This window comes from Alosa sapidissima, chromosome 4 (assembly GCF_018492685.1).
Source record: "Alosa sapidissima isolate fAloSap1 chromosome 4, fAloSap1.pri, whole genome shotgun sequence".
Lineage (NCBI taxonomy): Eukaryota > Metazoa > Chordata > Actinopteri > Clupeiformes > Clupeidae > Alosa > Alosa sapidissima.
Window position 1 is genome coordinate 25,724,808 of NC_055960.1, and position 20,402 is coordinate 25,745,209.

The following is a 20,402-nucleotide window of genomic DNA, read 5'->3' on the forward strand; positions in this document are numbered from 1 at the left end:
AGCTCAATCTTTTAAGAAATCAAAAAATAAATAGCGGGCAGATCAGGCTGGGTTCACCCAGCCTAGTCCATAGGCACCCGATATTGTTTAATTTTCCGATTGAGATATCCACGCTCTGGCTATTCTAAATGCAAAAATGCATCAGGGAGTTATGACAAAACTGTAACTAACAAACTAGATCCTAATAGAAAGCTGCTTCCCTAAGCTACAGGTAGGCTCATAAGGTAGGCCTATTTACAACATAAATTGTCAATAGGCTATGCTGGCGACACAAATAAAATCTTCTTTGGAAACCAATGGCTTACGCCTTACACCCTTACCAAAAAATCATATAGGATTCTGATAGGACTAATCCTAAAGGATTTCTATCATATTTTGGAACAAAAAAATTATACAGGAATCCTATTGGATTTTTTAAAAGCACAGAACTTGATATATCCTATTGGATTTTTATTCCTATAGGATTTCTATTCCTATAGGACTTATTCCAATAGGATTTATTCCTATTGGAATTTCACTTCTATTTCCCTAATGGATTTATGCACATCCATAGACATTATGCAAAAGAAACGAAGCACAGTACAAATGAAATGGATGGTCATAAGTAAATAACATTTATTATATCAATACATTTTTAAAAAAATCAGATGTGAGTGTGTGTGAGTGAGTGTGTGTATGTGTATGTGAGTGAGCATGTGTGTGTGTGTGTGTGTGTACACGTTCACTTGGAGCGCCTTCTGGCCAACTTTGCTTCGTCAGCGCATTTCTGTGAAATGGCTTGCTTGACCAGGGCAGGGTCCACCCCAAATTTGTTGGTGATATAGTCTGAAAAACATATAGGAGAGAAAAGCAACACATGAACAGATTAATACACTGTAAATCTTTAGAAGATACAGTGATACACCGGCCGGAGCAGACACAAGGCAAACATGGATACTATAGCTTGTTTCCCCTTGTGATTTGTCGTTTAGACCAGTTATTTCTTTGAAATTGAGCTCTTCAATTAAGCAATCTTACATGAGATGCCGTTCTTGAATGTCATTATTGGCATGGACGGATTATGAACTTTCGGGCCCCTGGGCCCAGATGTATTAAGAGCCCCCCACTAATTCTCGCATATGTGTGTGTGTGTTTTTTTTTTTATTTGTTTGTTTGATTTCCTGTATTCTGGTGCATTTTGGGGATGGCCAATACTTTAATTCAATCAGATTCATAGTCTACATCCCGATGTGTTGATATTGATGATCAATGATTCCATGCAATGGCTTGGGCTTCAGGGCCCGCTGACCCCTTGGGCCCCTGGGCCTGGGCCCGGTAGGCCCGTGCAGTAATCCATCCCTGATTATTGGTACGCAAAGTACAGCCACAGGAACGAAGCACTTGCGCAGAGTTCCGTAGTGCTGTACTTCAAGTACCAATAATGACATTCAAGAACGCCATTGAGTGTAAGATTGCGATTCAATAACACAAACGATATGAAATCTGACATGTTGTTGCTAATATAATGCTCCTGGCAGCTGGTTCATGCAGGTCACAGTTTCTGGTGTGAACACCACACACACGCACTGTGAACACACATTAACTGCTATGCACTGATTGCAGTCTAAAATAGGCCTTATAAGGAGTGAAATGGTTAGTGTGAGCACTGCATTGTACTGGAAACTATGGGAACACAAACAAGATACTCACTTAGTATGTCCGACGTCTTTGCAGAATTAAGCTGGGGCTTGGGCTGTCTTCCCAGAAAGGCATTAGACAGCTTCCCCGTATATGAATGTGTGGCCAGGACCTGCCTCCCAAACACTGCCATCAACAAGTCCTTGGTGGCCTTTCTAGGGTCACTCCACTTGATGTGGGCATACTGGGTGGCCGTGATCTTCACTGTAGGGCCTATGTGAATCTAAAAATTACCAAAATACAGAAAGAGAATAATGTCAGTAAGCACTATGTGTAAATGATCAAGCTGCAAAAAGCATGATTCTTTTTCTTTTCTTTTTCTGAATGGCTTCTGGGAACACAAGTGACTTTCACCTGGACTGGTGAGGGTGGTGATGTTGATGATGTTGTTCTTGAGGGTGGTGGTGATGATGATGTTGTTCTTGAGGGTGGTGATGGGGATGATGATGATGGTAATAAGGGTGATGATCTTGATAATGTGGATGACGCTGGCTGAGTAATTTGATCCGTATAAAAAAACAAACAAAAAAAACAGTAACAATTCAGGAGCTATGTAATACTTTTGGGCTAAAAAATCCTGACTTCGAGACAGGAACAGAATAGAAACAACAGCATTGACATTATGTGTATCTATGTTCAGAATACAGAAACACATACCTCTCACAGTACGCTCCAGGTTGATTATTTTCTCCCGCATCTCTAAAAGCAGACATCGCATCTCATTAAGCTGGTTAGCTATGCTGCTATCGGCGGCTGGGTTCTGGGGAGAGAGAGAGAATTTTCAGAAATCCCAGAGGTTGCAAATCTCCATCAGTGCACAGAAGCATATAAAAGGCTGGAATTTACTTGTTGTAGACAAGGCTGCCATGGGTATTCTGTGGTTGTTTTGAGTTTCGGTTGCGCATGTTGTCGCAAGCAAGCATGACCTGTCCGCAAGATGCGATACTGACAAGAAAGTGGGGAGTGATTGCATGAAAAAAACAGTGACGGCAAGATGCAATATTGACAACAACCCTGGGAATTTTCCAAATCTGCCCCAAGTGGAGACCTCCACTATTGTGCAATTTGACTGCCTAATGCTGCAACAAGTCTATACACAGAACACCGCGGGTCGCAGGAGGGCGCAAACGCTTACGCTTGGTCTAACAGCAAGTAAATTCCAACCTTTACTTACAGAGGTATTCTTATATATAAACTGTACTAATAAATGAGGTTATTAACGTACCACATCTCTGGAGTATCCCGGCTCACTCTCCTATGGAGCAAGGGAGAGAGATAAGTCCAAACCAAACCAAATGTGGCATTATCAACACTCTGAGCTGAGCACAGACAACAGCAAATGTTAACTCTTCACTTACTTCATATTCATTTAAAAACTGCAGAGACAGAGCCTTTGTTAAATTCTTTTTCCCCTTTAGTTTTGGATTTGTGTCCTCCTACAGCAGAAGAAAAGATTGAACATTTTCAAAAACAAAAGACTTAACATTGCCCTCAGAAGTTAGATCAGAAGATCCATCAATTAAGGTCATATTTATGAGGCTATTGGCCTCATAACTTACCTCATGTTCCTCACTGCTGGCAGGTGAAAACTGAGCTGGGGGGCGTTTCTCTCTGAGACCACGGCCACGTTCTTCTGTGCCAGTAGCTGCATTTCTGCACCCCCTCTCCAGTGCTTCCAAGGCCTTCATTGGGGGCCAAGCAGCGAAGCTGCAGGGCAACCCATAGTGATTCTATGTTTTCTTCCCTATTATTATTGCGCTTCCGCCATTGAAGTCTATGGCAGCCCATAGAACCGACTGGTCAAAAGTTGTGAAATTTGGCACACTGATTGGGGACAGTCCAATAATTCATTTCACCAAGCTTCAAGCCGGCACCTCCAGCGCTCTAGCGCCACCAACAGGTCAAATTTGGACGTGCGTTCACGCACGTAACTTTTGACCCGTATGCCCGATTGCCAAAAATGTGGTTTCGTTGGAATCCTTGGACCAAGCCGAGTTCAACGCACCCTATGACGTCAATTTCCGCCATGATGGATTTTCCGCCATTTTGGATTTTTTCAAAAACCTTTAAAAAGTTTCACGCCTCACATAGTTTGTCCGATTTTCACGAAACTTTGCACATAACATCTTCAGACCAAGCCGCACAAAAGTTATCGATTTTCATCTTCGGAACTAAAACCGTTTGCCTGTAACAGCCAAATAATGCAGTAGTTGCTGCATTATTCTGCAATGCAGGTCAATGCCAGCCCATAGAACCGTCTGGTTCATCCTGATGATGCACAAATAATTTGGTGACCTTTGACCTCTATGGGGGCATTGAAATCACAGCAATCAATCGATCTTTTATTTTTGATGTCAAACTGATGACAGCGAGTTCCATCCAGTTAATTCTAAAGCTTGCGTGCAAGAGTGGGGCAGGGTGGGACGGCAGGGGCGGTTGCGGCGGTGGGCTGGCTGGGGGAGGGGGCGGCGACACTCAGCCCTGGTTCAGCCCCACAAAATCAGTTATGTTTTGATGTGAAACTTGACCTTGTAACTCAGCCAATCTTGGGTTGTATGGCATGGAACTTGCTGTGACTGCTTAAGGCTATATGTCTGATGCAACGGCATTGAGTTGCATGGCAAATCTGGCCTGCTGAACTGCCTGCTTGGCCCCCACATTGCTGCTTGCAGCTATATTTAATTTAGTTCTACTCCCTAAATGAAAAAACTAAAACTTTTCATTCACCAACAAAATAAATTTGCTTTCATAGTCCACCATTTCAATGGAGAACTAATTCATGTACAGTTAATTTCACTTTCATAAACAAGAAAAAAACACTGGCATATCGATGAAATTCACACACCTTTCTGGATAATCTTAGCGGGGCTGGTCTCATCCCGATACTGTACATCACATATGTAGCCCACTTCGCATAAGCCGTTAACAACTTTAGTTTGTGGTAGCACATCCCATGTAGGGGGGTCCTCGATCCACTGAATTAACATGTACATTTTCTGCAAATTGAAGGGGTTGAAGAGGGATAAAGAGCCGTTGTATGATACTTACAAATGAAACAGTTTCACTTGGTACGCGTGCATTCCACAACTGCAACGTTGTTGCTGTCGGTAGTTATCTAACGTTACACCAGAGAGGGTTAAAGCGGAGCGAGAGGCGCAAACGTTCGACAATTTCCGCGTTCGATTATTGCAAGGGGGAGGGGGGAAAATCCCCCTTTATGCAGACCAGAGTAAACCCTCGCTGCACTAATGTCAATGGAGACTTGTGGAATTTTACCAATAAATTGGTCATTATGTCTTTCTGGATTTGTTGAGGTTTTTTTGGAAAATTTTGTCATAATCTGTAAGTGTTTGGGATCATTTCAAGCCTAAAAGTGTAATTTTTTAGTGTCCGGATTTGTAATAAAATAACTTAATATCAGACCATGCTGCTGCCAGTTACTGTCCGGTTGTTAGCATGCTAGCTAGCCTCTTAGCTAAGGTAACATTTTAAACGGAGAAGTGTAATTTCTTTGAAATGACAACTAGCTGAATAACATTACTGACATTAGTTGGATAGTTGGATAGTTTATACTCAAGTGAATTTGCAACAGTATATTAAGTTTAAGCGAAGTCCTTCAACTACTAGTCACTTGTTAGCGCATAGCTGTATTGCCATAGCTACTCCCATCCACTTGTATAGCATTTTAAGCTAGCGTTAGGTAGCTAGCTAGCTCAGTTCACATGACTAATTAAATTATTCATATCATGTCCTAAAGAATGATTAATTGGTATCATACATGATTATAGACAATAATACTGTGAACACAATTATGTTTATCTGTTCTTATTGCTTATTAAGAGAGAAAGTTTATTTAGTGACGTAAGGTGACACTCCCACTTATGCAGACCGGAACTGTCCCGTTTTGCTCCCATAGTAACGAATTACGTTGCTCTATCTTGCTAGTAATCAAGGATCTTTGGTTACACTTATAGAGATAATGGCTTCATAGAAGGCCAATTGTTACTGTTGGAAATAACTACAAGAAACAAACACATCACACAGGTAGATATGACAGCATTAGGCTTAAATTACTTACAATGTTTAGATTGTTAACCAACAGTGATGCTGATGGTATTTTTTTTTTTTTTTACGATAGCTGTAGGCTACAACTGTTTACATAGGGACAGTAACTGGTATCGATAACTAGCTAGCGATGGCTAACTGTGCTATCGTAATAACGTCGTCGTCATCGACATCATAATAAAAAAAAGAATCACTGTTAATAGCCTTTATAGGACTTTATGTATTTCTGTCCCAATTTCACTATAAGGATACATTATCTAAAATAGATGACATTAACGTTACTCACTGTCAACTGTTATCCTGTCTCCCTTCTTGACGGATAAGCGGAATCCAACTGCTACTTTTTGACGTAGTCCACCTCGATACCTGCGCTGTATTCCACTCAGCCCTCACGCCGGTGAGCCCTTTTTTTTATGTAGCTCAGTGGATTCCATGAATGGTGTGCCAAGTGGCTATAGCTGAGCATAGACCTACTACTAAAATTGTTTTTAAAAGCAAGTAGTAGTTTGTATTATTACAAATATTAACATTGCAAACGTAAAGAAAGTTATACTTTGTAGCCTATAGAGGCCCTTAAATAAACAACCATTTTATAGATGACATTTAGGCCTACTCTTATCTTAATTTCTGTATGGATAAATGGCAGAGTTATATCTTAGCCTATAGGCTCGCTGAGCAATGACAGTAACCAAGCTAAATATTGTACCATAAAAACAATCAACAATCTTTCTTCTCCTGGTAGTTTTTCCATGGAGACAGGACTGAATATGCCTACACGAAAAAAAGGCAGATATAAAAGGTAATTATGAAAAGCTGGTGGCATTGTTGTTTACGTTTCCTCTTTCCAAAATAAAAGTTACAGTTATCAAATTGTATCATGTGCCATTCATATATTTAGATTTTTAGACCCTGATTTGCTTGATGAGGTGTTCAGATCACCACAAAAATCTGTTCGGCCTGGGTTGGTCGTCTGAAAATTAAAATCCTTTCTGAACTTTCCAAGATATTATTAATTTAGGAAAATTGGCATATGACATAAAACGTAGAACAGAACTAGCAGTGTAGAATAGAGAAAAAAAGAAAGAAAGAAAAATAAATAAATAAAGAGGACCCCTTTTGCATACGTTTTTTTTTTTTAATTGCATTGAATTAGCTTTGGGACAACCTGAAGTTTACAGGACTTAACAGGGTAAAAATCCTATAAGAAATTTTGATCTTATTTAAAAATCCTATTGGAATTTTACAATCCTATTGGACAAGTTTGTAATCCTATAGGACTGTAACAATGAACATACAAATCCTATTGGAATATCAAGAAATCCTAAAGGATTCTTACAATCCTGTAGAATCCTATTGGAAAAAATGAAAATCTACGGTTTTCGAGATATTCACAGAAAACTGTGTCTGCCCTACCCTCCTTTCGGGGGGTCCAGTCCAGCGGGGGGGCTACAGATCAAAACGAAAAACGATGGATCTGTAGCCCCCCCGCTGTACTGGACCCCCCGAAAGGAGGGTAGGGCAGACACAGTTCTCTGTGAATATCTTGAGAACTGTAGGGCCTAGGATGACCAATTTTTTCCGTATGTTTGCCTCCAGGGGTCATGTTAACCCATTCCATGTGCACACATGTGCATAAACAGATACACACGCACACACATACATTTACAGTAATCATACGTATGACACATACTCACACAGTAGACATATGTACGCATGCATGCACATGCACAAACACACATACGCAGGCAAACACACAAGCACGCACATACACACACACACCCACACACATAAACATAAATTTGTACACGCACACATGCACACAATTCAAGATTTTTTCCCGTCATCTACTCCCTGAATTTTTGGTCATTGATACCCGGGACACCGAACCACCGGGGTACATGAAATTTGGTGGGTATGTAGCCCCACTAGACTTTTACGGAAAAATTTCATTTCGTCCCCGGGGACCACCACCAACCCCCCAACCCCCCCCCCCCGTGCTGGGCCCCCTGAACCGCAAAAAAAAACAGTTTTTCCTAAATAACTACCTGAACCGTGGCACTGAGGATGAAGAATCTTTTATGGTATACTTGGTCTCAAGGGCTCACATCAACCTGGCTCATAATCACTCATTTGTGATTTGCACCCCCACCCCCCGGTAAAAAATGAAAATGCAATATTATTCTGCTTTAATCGCCCCTATCTTCAGTTAAGATGTTCAGAACTGCACCAAATTTTATGTGTATGATTGACCTGGCATTCTCCGGGGGTATGCCAAGTTTTGTAGAATTTCATCCATGGGGGGGTCTAAAAAAATTAGGTTATGTGTACATTTAGTGACTGTACACTCATTGGCCTGTAAATGGCGGTGCACACATATACACATGCACACACACAGGCACCCACATACTATCGGTATTAGAACGGCCGATACATAATTACAAATTCAGTAGGATTAAAAGAAAGCCAAAATAAATATTCATCATCATCATCATGGCTGCATTTTCAGTATTGGCGAGAAGTAGTCGTTTGTCCACTAGATGGCGCATCGTTGCAGTGAGACGTAATTTTGTTGGAAGTTGAAAGTGGGTTGGAAAAAACAATGGACGCTTCATACAAGGACTGTAATTTACCGCAGCGAACATCTAATAGGGATAGGACGATGTTCACATGAAGTGTAATTCCCATTTCTTCTTAAAGCCGAAATAAATCTGAGGATGTTTATCGGACATGCTTGGTTTTTACTGCAGGTACGTTAATCTTGAATAATCAATAAGGACCTAGGTAATGTTACCGTTAGCGTTGGTTGAGTGATGGAGGCATTTGATTTATTGCATTTGTAGAAAACTATAAATGCGGTTATACCAAGCAAATGTATAGCAGCACTGTTTGTATCTTTCGACTGTCATTTATTGCACGTGCTACAAAATCATTCTGTGCAATGGAAGATTTACCAACGTTACACCGGTCTGATACAGTTTTGCCTATACATGCGTGAGACTGAGACGCCTGTTTATTTTGTTTTAAGTGCGTGCAGGGTGTGAGAGGGGAATCGATGTGCTTTGATTAGCCTACAGCTTGGTAGTTGTAGTCTGTGAAATTAAAAAGCACGTGTGTGTGAAGTATCCAAACAATGACACCTTCATTTCATTATGGCTGCTTTAGCAAAACACCTTAAGCTACTGTGTAGTGGGTCCCATTTAGAAGTGGCTACTTCATTCGCGCTTTCCTTGATTCATGGAGCTGCGTGAATGTTATTACAACTTTTCGCCACGATATGACAGTTTAAGTCCGCTTGATACTGTAAGGCGTAATCCATTGGTTTCCAAAGGAGATTTTATTTGTGTCGCCAGCATAGCCTATTGACAATTTATGTTGTAAATAGGCCTACCTTATAATCCTACCTGTAGCTTAGGGAAGCTACAGCTTTCTATTAGGATCTAGTTTGTTAGTTACCGTTTTGTCATAACTCCCTGATGCATTTTTGCATTTAGAATAGCCAGAGCGTGTATATCTCAATCGGAAAATTAAACAATATCGGGTGCTAGGCTGGGTGAACCCAGCCTGATCTGCCCGCTATTTATTTTTTGATTTCTTAAAAGATTGAGCTTGGTCTGATGAAAGCCAGACTAGCCATGGACCTCAGTTAAACAATGCAAGGGAACATGAATCAGCCTATATTTGCACTAACAATAACGGACAAAAGCTCTTCAACTTTGGCCCGTTAAAATGTGTATGAACAGTCTAGCGATGCATTTCATCAAGGCCCATTTGGACATGTCAGTTATTTGCACCACTGGTTAGATGTAAAACAGCATTTCGTTTCAGACTAGGCTACTGTTACTTAATTTGTGCATTAACAATAACGTTTCAGACTACTGTTACTTAATTTGTGCATTGACAATAAAGTATTACATGAACTAAAGATGACTAAAATCTTATGTAGAAGAAGAAACATTCACAAAAAATCCATCCATCCAAAAATGACCTTTGTTTTTGATAGCTGTTGAAAACGGCATGGAACTGACAGAGATGTTTTTGTTTAAAAATACATAAAAAAATAAATAAATAAATAACATTATGCTGATACCTTTTGCTTTTCCCAAATACAATGTAGCCTACAGGTGTAAGTGACCTTTCATCAATCCAGTTGCAATGGATGAACTGTGATGAACTGCCCTACTTGTGATTGTTTAGAGATTTTAAAGGTTTTATAATAACAATGCTACATCTTCTTTGGCTATTCTACAATCTATTCACCTTTTCAGCACCAGTAGGCTACTTTCTGTGCAGCCGCACACACACACTCAGGCATGCCAAACAAGCATACACAAAAGTTTCAAGAGTGGGGGATGGAGTAAAATATGGAGACAAATTGAAGTGTGATTTATTTTCGCGGAACGGATGTACAGGACTGAGCGCCGGTCATATTTTGTACCGCTATGCGGTACATCTAGTTCATATTAAAATTATAATCATTCATAATTAGCTGTCATAATGCATCATGAATTTGGTTATGACGACTTGTGAATACATATAGATGGTAATAATGAGCATTACAATGCTTTATAGACACCTTATAAAACATTATGAATGCATTCATAGGGCGTTATAAATACAACCTTCATAGAAAGTGTTACCAAATGTATTAGTTAAATATCCTAAAAGTTCTGTATATAGTCTTTAAAAAGCAATGATGACAGTTTGGTAGGGCACTCAGCATAGGCTTCAAGTTTTCAAAGAGCCTCCACAAAGATCAACCAGGATGGGTCTCCTCACAATAAATAGTGACACACAGGACACAAAAGAAAGGGAAATGTATGATTTACAGCACAGCAAAATGGCCTGAGCCAAGGTAAGGTGCACTACAAGCTGAGCAAACAAAGGTGACCACAACAAACCTAGGAGTGAGGAGCCCTGTTTAAGATGATTACCTTCTGGGGATTAATGTAGTACTTCAAGTTTAGGTCTGAGGGTATCACAGATACAGAGTCTGCTAAATGCTCACAGTGTAAGTGTACTAAGTACAGAGTTATAGCAAATCTAAATGCTCACAGTGTAAGTGTACTAAGTACAGAGTTATAGCAAATCTAATTCACCCTATACAACCCGAGTCATAGACCCCTATGGCTCAGGAGTACCAGTTTCCAGTATGGATGCGCTAAGTCAATAGGAGCATATAGACCCTGTGCCCCCGCAGTAACAGTTTCCCGTATGGAAATACCGTGTGAATGCACTAAGCAGCCGTCTGTAACTCTATGAACTAATACAGCCGGAAGCATAGACACTATGCCCCCGGAGTAACAGTCTCCCGTATGGAAATACCGTGTGTATGTGCTAAGTCAGGAAAAAAACGTCAGTAAATCTATGAATTAATATACAGCCGGAAGCATACACCCCTATGCCTCCGGAGTAACAGTCTCCCGTATGGAAATACGTATGGTTAATCAATGTACGGCGCAATCCTTTGCAACGGGCCAACCATAGGCCTTCAAACACCAGTATGGACAAGATCAGTGTGGCACTCAGTAAAAGAAACGAACAGAACGAAAATAAACCGAAAACGAAAGACAAAACAATGGCTATTATCACTACCAACACAGTCGTTACTAAAACAGATACAATAGTTAGTAAACTACAACCATGCGCTATCCCAGCTAACAATTTATGGTTCCCTGCAGGGCTTAAATTTCACTGCGGGATTGCGGGTATTGCGCATAATTTGTTCAAGTCCCGCAACTCTAGCCATCATAATGCGAGAAATTCCCGCATACACTTTTACAGCCTGTCTGATGACGTTAATATAGCCTAATCATTAAGTGGCGAGTTGAATTGAACATAGCCTCATGCAGACGCACACACACACGGAGAGAGAGAGAGAGAGAGAGAGAGAGAGAGAGAGAGAGAGAGAGAGAGAGAACCACTTTGCGCTTACGCAAAAAGGCTACGCTACCATGGCAAACTTTTACATCTGGAAAGAGCTCCTTGGTAACGATCCTACTAGCTCAGGTCACGTTTGATCCCAGAAAGATTGTCTTCGACATGTTAGTTTTTTGAACATTTATTGTATCTAATGACATAGAAAACATAATAATTTGCATACACATACCGCACTATGCACAACTTTTATTCACTAGCGACTATAGCCTAAAACCGTCAGGTTGAAGGGGGGCTAATTACTCCATAGAATTACTCTCACGTATTTTCAGTGAGTAAGTGACAGGCACTCAATTACACCTACTCATCAGCAATGTGCACTCAATTGGACCTACACACCACATTAAAGATATGCCTAAGTGTTATAGGTTAAACGTCAATATGAGGCATTCAAATTACTAAATATGTTTAGCTACTAGTAATTACTAGTAAAATTTTACACATTACTCCAATTCTTAAGTCCTTGCACTGGCTTCCAGTAAGTCACAGAATTGACTTTAAAGCACTATTGCTTGTTTATAAATCAGTAAATGGAGCAGGACCTAAATACTTGTCAGACATGCTTCAGCAGTACACACCTTCTCGTCCTCTCAGGTCCCAGGTGAAAAACCTGCTAGTAAAACCTACAGTTAGAACTAAACATGGTGAAGCAGCTTTTAGCTGCTATGCGGCTCAGCTGTGGAACCAACTTTCGGATGACATTAAAAAGGCCCCAACTGTAGCCAGTTTTAAATCTAGACTTAAGACCAAACTGTTCTCAGACGCTTTCTGCTAACTGTGCCGAGTTACAAATTCTGAATCTGCCTCGATAATTATTCTACTTTGTCTTTTACTTTTTTTACTACTTTTGCCTTTGTTTTTGCTTACTAATTATTCTTTATTTTTAAATGATTTTACCTTGTGTTTTATGTTTTCCTTTTATTATGATCTTTACCTTTTAACTATTCTTTGACTATATCGCCCTTCTATGCTTTTATTTGTTATTATCGTTTGGTTTTGTTTATGTAAAGCACATTGAATGACCTCTGTGTATGAAATGTGCTATATAAATAAACTTGACTTGACTTGACTTGACTTAAAATGCTAAATGCATTATTAAATAAATACACTCTATATGAATTCAAAAATATATGATAGAAACATATCACATAAGCTATCATTTTCAGTGTGCGTTTGTGTGTGTGGAGAGAGTCAAGCAGAATCTAGGATGTCCACTGTTGTGAATGATCCCACTACAGTATATATTACTGATGACGTCAGGGTGGTGGGGGCCCCAAAATCAAACACTTTTTTAAAAAAAGTATCAAAGTATTGAAATCGCAATTCTTGACTTGGTATCAGAATCGACGGGAAAAGAGTTGTTCTTGTGTCTGGTTGTTTGTGTGCAGGGATCTGTAGCGCCTGCCAGAGGGGAGGAAGTTAAAGAGTGTGTGTGCAGGATATGTGGAGTCTTTGGTGATGGTCTCTGCCCGCTTAGGTCCCAGAGTACAAGTTCTGGAGGGAGGGCATTTTGTTCCTCCTCTCCTGCAGCTCAGTGACTGTCGAGCAGGACGACAGCAATGTCATCGACTGGAGCAGAGGGAGGTGACTGGGAGCTCCTTAAGAGCATGAGCAGCTCATCCATCTTCTCCTCAAATGCGTCCATTCGCTGTGCCATGCGGTAATGGTTGTCCTTATTGCTATGGAAAAATGGATGGTTTTAGTTGTTAAATACATTATATACCTGCATATGTGAACAAATTAAGTGAGTCTTCTTACCTCTTATTTCCGTCTCCATGGCCAAGCCACCTCCCTCTGTGTGATGAGTCACTTGTGCTGTTTACAACAAAAAAAAAGTTAGTTACTCTCAAGTTCCTTGTCATGAAATTGTATTTACTTGGAAATGGAAAATTCAAAGACACTGTACCTTCAACTGGGTCCCAAGATGAAGTGGCAGGCGTTATAATAGACCCATCCAGCTCTGGGCAATGAGTTGGTTGCCTGTGTGGTGTTGACTCATCTAAAAAGAAAGTAAATATGAATATTGGTCAGTTCATTTATGGTAGGTTTCTTGCACATGACATTTGCAAAAGATAAACCTATGCTGTTACATTAAACAATCGCTAAAAAGAAAAACTCACATGCAGGTGGTGGAGGCAGTGACATCTGCTGACCTAATAAAAGGCAGGAAGAGACAAATACATCAGAACAGTAACATGATATGCACCAGGTTAATAAACATGAATGTCAGTAGTTCCATGGTAGGAAATATGACTCAACTGGTTTTCTTAAATACATGTATAAATGTCAACTTACAGACAGGGCTTCCAGGCACACGCACCATCCTGGAATGCTTTCTTGCTTGCGGAACGGATTCCTCTGAAATAAAAGACCATACAATCTGCACCGATTGCAAAAAGAATATTTGAATTGTGCAAATAATGTAGTCTGTATTTAAGAGGTCTTATCATCACGTGACCATGCACTGCCTTTTGTGGACGCTCGCATCTTCTTCCGCCTCAATGCAAGAAGTGTCCATCAGCCGCTGACATTTTTCCATAGCTTTGGTGTTTGAATCTACGTTAAGAGAACAAAGTTTTTGTGAGCCAGTAGTAGAACAAAGCAGTATTTCAATACAGAGAAAACTATTATTGATAGTATTGCAGCAATCAGTCACAATTTTCTTGACTGGATATTTGGCCCAGCTTTTGACTTGATTTTTGTATTGTAGCCCAGAGAATTTCTAATGGGGAGACACAGCATCCATAGAAATGCATGGGCTTAGTTTGTAAAGCCAGTATGGCAGCTGTGTATAGCCTACTACACACATTCCGCCCCTTACTGTATGCTTCCCAACAGACCTCTGAAGTTCGCCTACAAAAAGGAACCAAAACTGCCATCTTTGCCTATAAGGAGATCAGGTTGTTAATTTAACCTAACTACCTATGACAAGTTACATTGCAAGTTAGGTCTGGGGTAGCAAAAATCTAAGTTGCTGTCTTAACGTAGGCCTATTGAAGATCAGTTAGCCTACCACTCGAAGGCAGAGGACAAACGTGTGTTGAGCAAAATGTCTGCATTTCAGACTTCTTCGTCCCCGGGAGAGTGCAATAATTCTCTCCCCATAGCAAAAATTGCAAGATAGGCTACCGGATCTCAGCTTTTTGAAGGCAAAATTCAGAGGTCTATTCACTTGAATCGTCTATCCGATCAATTGTGTTACAAGATGGCCGCCGACAGTGTATACATTATCTATAGCCATCTCTATGGCTCTAGTGTAGCCTACATATGCAGGACTGTTCAGTAGGTTATACCCACTTAAAAAGCATCACCATCTCAGTATACCCACTTAAAATAGACTAGGATACATTTGGGGTTGATCACAGTATAGCCTACCCACTACAGCTAACTACTAGCCTACATCACAGTAGCCTAGATCCAGCTACATACAGTATATCCACTAGCCTACTAGACTACACCACTGCTGCCGAGTGACTTGCCTAAAAGGACTGACTGTACACTAAAACTAGTTAAAAGAAACGGTAGCCTAGTGCTATTATTTGTAACATCAACGTGAGCAGGTTAACACGATGACACAAAACATACAATGCTGCAAAACATAACACGTTGAGAACAGCAGCAAACAAAGACGAACGAGCAATGTGCTCTGGTAAATTACAAACTTGGCAGAATCGGAATATAACAAAGCCCTACAAGTGAAAGGACTTAAGGTTAAACCTCAAACCGTTGCATTACAACCACTAGGCCTACATCATGAAACTGTAACATATTTCACTTACTTTCGTGAGATCGAATTCAAGACGAGTGTAATCCATTCCAAGACTTCTTCCAACGGTGTTCACGGAATCACGGAATTCAATCAGAGCCCGTTTACGGAAGTCAGGACAAGACTTCAATCGATCACCTGAAAGCAGAGGCGCTGTCTTCCCCCTACTGGCGTGGGGGTAGCCCTACGTGTAAAGGAGAGCCTGTCTGATTGAACTGAAGTGAAATGTGAAATGAAAGAAGTGAATTTTCTTAGTTGTGAAAAGTGTTCTATTGATAGATTTTTGTTTAAAGTTCATTCACCTAATACGGTAAAAAAAAGCACAATAAGTAAAATTGATATTAGCCTAAAATAAATATTATCTTGAAATGATGTTTAGCCTACCTTACTTAGATTTTATAAAACCAATCATTTGAGTGGATCTAAATCAAGTGACTGCAAACATTTTGTATGTTACTTCAAAAAACTGAAATGGAGCTTGTTTAAATAAACATTTCAAAACCGAACTCAGAACAACCAAAAAACAACCAAAGACAACCAAACGGGAACATTGTGTGAAGGTACTGTGCAACCACAGGAGAACGTTTTAGTTGGATGGTTCCCTTAACGTTTAGGGAACGTTAGAACCCTTAGGGAACGTTCCCTAACCGTTAGTTCTTGGTTTGGTTCGAACTAACCTTTAGGGAACCATACACTAACGTTCCCGAACGTTCCCTTAACGTTTTGTGTTAGTGGGGATGAATGCAGGTGTAAACTTCAAATGTTTGTACCTGCTCCATCATGGCAATGGTGTTGACAAACTCCCGAACCCCTGCGTAAAGCAGTCCAACCTCTGTGTGGATGCAGCTCGCACTGTAACAGCTGTTAAAAAGTAGCAGTTGTTACGACTGAACTGATGTTAGTTAGTGCACTTAGAACAAAACGGGAGGTCATACCTAATAATGGACACAGCAAGGGTACGGAACCTCCAGTGTTCGTTTGGCATATCCCTTGTCCATCAAAGTTACTATGCGCCCAGTCCAAAAGCTCTAAACCACCACAGTAGTCTTGCTTAAACGAGATGCTTTGTTTCGTTGCTGAACTGAGGGCAAATATTCTGCCAGCGACGACTCGGCAAAAGCACAGGTGTTGCCTTTGTTAGTGAATACTTTGCCACGGACATGAGACTATTCGTCCCGTCAATCACTCTGTCAAAGTAAAACCCGCCCTCCCCAAATCAACTAACAGCTCCTGCTGCAGGCTACATGTTGTTTAACTTGCAAACACTTTGTGAAAATGTGAACCTCTGGCACTCCAGGGGCAGAGCAAAGTGCTCTTAAGAAGTAGACAGGGTCTTGTTGAATATTGACTGATTTTATGCAAATATCACTAGTTAACATGCTCACCAGCTAAACTGGCACAGCGGCAACTCGAGTAGCTCCATGGAGAAAGTGGCTCTTTTTGACAACAAGTCCTGACCTGAGTGTATGTTAAAAAATGTGAACCTCTGGCACTCCAGGGGCGGAGGCAGAGCAAAGTGCTCTTAAGAAGTAGGCAGGGTCTTGTTGAATATTCACTGATTTTATGCAAAAATCACTAGTTAACTGGCTCTTTTTGACAACAAGTCCTGACCTGAGTGTATGTTAGTAGGGGGGTGTCAATCCATGTAATTGAGCCAGAGGACCTGGTGAATAAAATCATGCTGAGGCAACGTTGAGAGCATTGTGAAGTACCGAGAATTTTGAGAGAAGTCGTTAGCGCTCCACAGTAAACATTATAGCTACAGATCGGCTGGTGGATTCTGAGATAAGAATGTGTTTCCCAGACTGCGGTGAACCCCACTCTGTTTTAAAGGTAATCCTTTGTCTTTCTTTCATTCTTTATTTATTTTCATTTCTTCCTTCATTTCCTCCTTTAACCGATTTCTTCTTTTGCTAGGTGTGCATGTTGCTGTTGATAGTCTCTAACACTCTGTGTGAAAACCTGAGATGCAATGACTGTGACAAAGGTGAGTGCCAGGTGGAACAAGGAAAGCCATTTCAAGCCACTTACCTTTCCACTTACCTTACTATCTTTCTTCTGTTGTTTTCAAACGTTAGCTAAAGGAACATTTATCAATAATGGCAAGGGGATGGGTGTTCTAGTGACTTTAAAATGGAGGGTTAATCATCTTATTACCTATGTGTCTCCTGTAGGTTATTTCATTAAAAGAAACTGCTCTGAGACCTCAGATGGATGGCTTGGAACCCAATGTCAGCCATGCTCAAAGTGTGATGGTACATTTTTTTCCCTGTTAAAGCATAATGTAGCAGGGGAGGCTTTGTGTATGCACACATACTAATTGCTGTGTCCTAATAGTGACACTGGTTAAGGCTAGATTCTGCTACCTCTACAATTACACCACAAGTTTCAAAGAATAGCTCATGAACATCGAGCTGACGATTAACCCACACTGTATTTTGTTTGTGTGTCTGTGTGTGTGTGTTGGAAAAATAAATAAAGTTTGTCTTCATTTTAACAGTCCTTTCTAAATGCCTTCACAGGTGAAGGCCAGATAATATTGGCAAACTGCACCCGTGATTCTGGCACCTTATGTGGCTGTAAATATGGCTATGCCCAAACCTCAAATTCCAGCTGTAAAAAAGGTATGTGAAACGGTCATCAGTTGTTTGTTTTTTGCCTTTTAAAGTGATTGCTATAAGCACAATGTATGCAATGTTTTTGTGCTGTGCATTTATGAGTAAATTATGTCAGTATTTAATAATACCAACAATGCCAAACTCTGCTTTCTTTCTCTATTTAAAATTAAGATTGTATTTTAGGCTTAGAACTAAGCAATGGTGATGTGCCCTGTACTGTATCTGTTGGATGATGAAGTTTATCTTAGATATATTTTTGCAATACCCTCGATATACATATCGTTGGGAAGCTTAGTTTATGGCCGTTCGCGTGAGTACAATGACTTAATTTTGTAAATTTTACCAAAACGACTGGTTTCGCCTTGCAGGGTCACACATGGTTCTAAGCTGATACGTTTTTATTTTTTTCTTTCCTTTTTAGTGATAAAAACAATGACTACAACTGTAACACCCAAGATGAAGCCTCGTAGAATACGCATGTAAGTCTTGTACAGTGTCACTAAAATATAAGGACTTCAGTGGTAATATCTGTTTTTACGATTGGAATGAATCACAATGCTTGAGTTAAAGATTGCTTAGAAATAGTGATTGCACTAATGTGTTATGTTATCTTGTTGTTTGGCTGTTAGAATGGGCGCTGTTGCTGTCTTAATAGTTTTGGCTGTGGCTGTGCTGATTGGTTCACTCGTTTCATTTAAACCAGGTAAATACAAATCTGAACATCCTCTGCAGAATTCTAGTTTGATATTTTACTTTATTGCTCTTTAGCAACTGTACAACTTTTAATTGGCAATATGTTAGCTTTTTGTAACCTAAAATATTTTTTTAGGTGGGAAATTGCTAAAGAATGCCAACTCTGACATCATTTAACTTTGGCAGAAGAACAACAGTCAACTCTTTTACTCATCTCTACCTCTGGACACTCATTTCCATCTCTGTTCCTTGTGTCATCTTTTAAAGGTGTTGATCTGTGAGCAGTACCTTTATTTTGTTATCACTTTCTCTCCATGTTGCCATATTACTTTGCAGCTAGTGCAATGTAAACATGCAATTGAAAAGTCATCCTAACATGTCACTTTTTTTGTATATTTATTTTTGAATGTGTAGCCAGTTTATTGGTTCACCTGTGAAAGCCTTTTTTTAATGTGATGTATGTATCATTTAGTTTATTTATGATAAATAGTGGCTTGCACAAGACTGGAGTTTTTGTATGTCTACAAAGTAAGCCACATTTGAGGAATTCTACTCATTTAAACAACTGAATCTGGATGTAGGCTAAGTATCCAGTCATTCACATTACCAGGCAGTTTGATTATCATCTATTTAACCAAATAACCAAATTTCAGTGTCCCGCCGGCGGGACGGTTACCCCCCTCCCCCACCTCCCCCCAACATTCTAAATCAATTGTATGCACCATATTGCTATGTAGCATAGGAATGTTATACACCATTTCAAAGCTTTGACTCTTGGGAATCCAAAAATGACAACTTTTTTCATGTACAATCTGTATAGTGCTTTACATTCTCAGATTAATTTTATTATGTCTCAATTAAATTTGATCCAAAATGCCCCCCTCCCCCTCCTCCGCTTTTGGTGATACCCTGACTTCTGGCTGCAGTGTAGCTGCAGCACAATAAGTAGATGCCTCATATTGGGTACTGAAATATTCACAAGAATCCATAGAAATTGAATCTTCATGTTGTATTATCCAATATTAGTTGTACAGATGTATAGTCTATCTTATACACACTTATTGAACCAACAAAGTAAATGCAAAAATAGAGACTTTTTTGTAATTATTCCATATTTTGTGTAGTCAGTCTATATCAGAACACCTGGCATACAATCTAAATAGTCCACAAGAAACCTCAAAGTGTTACCTTTCATTTGAGACCAGGATTATGCTTCTACACAAAGGGGTTCATGTGCAGTAAACATTTGATTGTCAGTATGCATTTTGGATAACAAAAAGTCCTATGGGGAGTATCCATAGGCATTTTACAAAACGCATGGGCATACCTTGGCAAATAATAGTCTAAAGCACTCATATTTTCATTCTAATTGATCAACTTTTGCACACAGCTTCAAAAGACCTGGTGCTAGGGCTCAGTTGTGTTTCTAAGGGATATCAAGTGACCTAGAGGGCTGAAATGTGGTCAGTTCAGAGATGCTTGTAATCCGGCAGAAAGAAAAAACTATATTCTAGCCTCTGTAGCTCTTTGTCAGTACATCACACAGTTATCTTGACTGCTTCCTACGAAAGCTATGGTTCTCAGCTTTCTATAGAGGTCCAGCACTTGATGGTTGACCCCAAAAGAGGTGGGAACAATGCCCTTGTAAA

The 20,402-nt window shown here is 40.0% G+C and overlaps 1 protein-coding gene and 1 long non-coding RNA gene across 6 annotated transcripts; one reads left to right on the top strand and one right to left on the bottom strand.

Annotated features, from left to right (window-relative positions):
- Positions 1–591: 591 nt before the first annotated feature.
- LOC121707594 (BEN domain-containing protein 6-like) lies at positions 592–6,535 on the bottom strand. 5 transcript variants are annotated; one of them, XM_042090267.1, is made up of 10 exons: positions 6,029–6,535; positions 4,523–4,673; positions 4,356–4,373; positions 3,237–3,364; positions 3,036–3,113; positions 2,903–2,932; positions 2,335–2,437; positions 2,032–2,183; positions 1,690–1,900; positions 592–825 (listed from the first exon to the last, which is right to left on the bottom strand). In XM_042090267.1, exons 2-10 carry the CDS (start codon positions 4,668–4,670, stop codon positions 722–724), a joined length of 972 nt encoding a protein of 323 aa, XP_041946201.1. In that variant the 5' UTR covers positions 4,671–4,673; positions 6,029–6,535; the 3' UTR covers positions 592–721. The 5 variants fall into 5 exon arrangements, with proteins under 5 accessions (XP_041946201.1, XP_041946203.1, XP_041946204.1 ...); XM_042090269.1 differs by lacking the exon at positions 6,029–6,535 and adding an exon at positions 5,756–5,948; XM_042090270.1 differs by lacking the exon at positions 6,029–6,535 and having other exon boundaries at positions 4,356–4,386; positions 4,523–4,603.
- On the top strand, positions 5,634–7,100 carry LOC121707595. The gene is made up of 3 exons (XR_006031350.1): positions 5,634–5,721; positions 6,067–6,139; positions 6,485–7,100. It is a non-coding gene; the product is annotated as an uncharacterized LOC121707595 (long non-coding RNA).
- Positions 7,101–20,402: the final 13,302 nt, after the last annotated feature.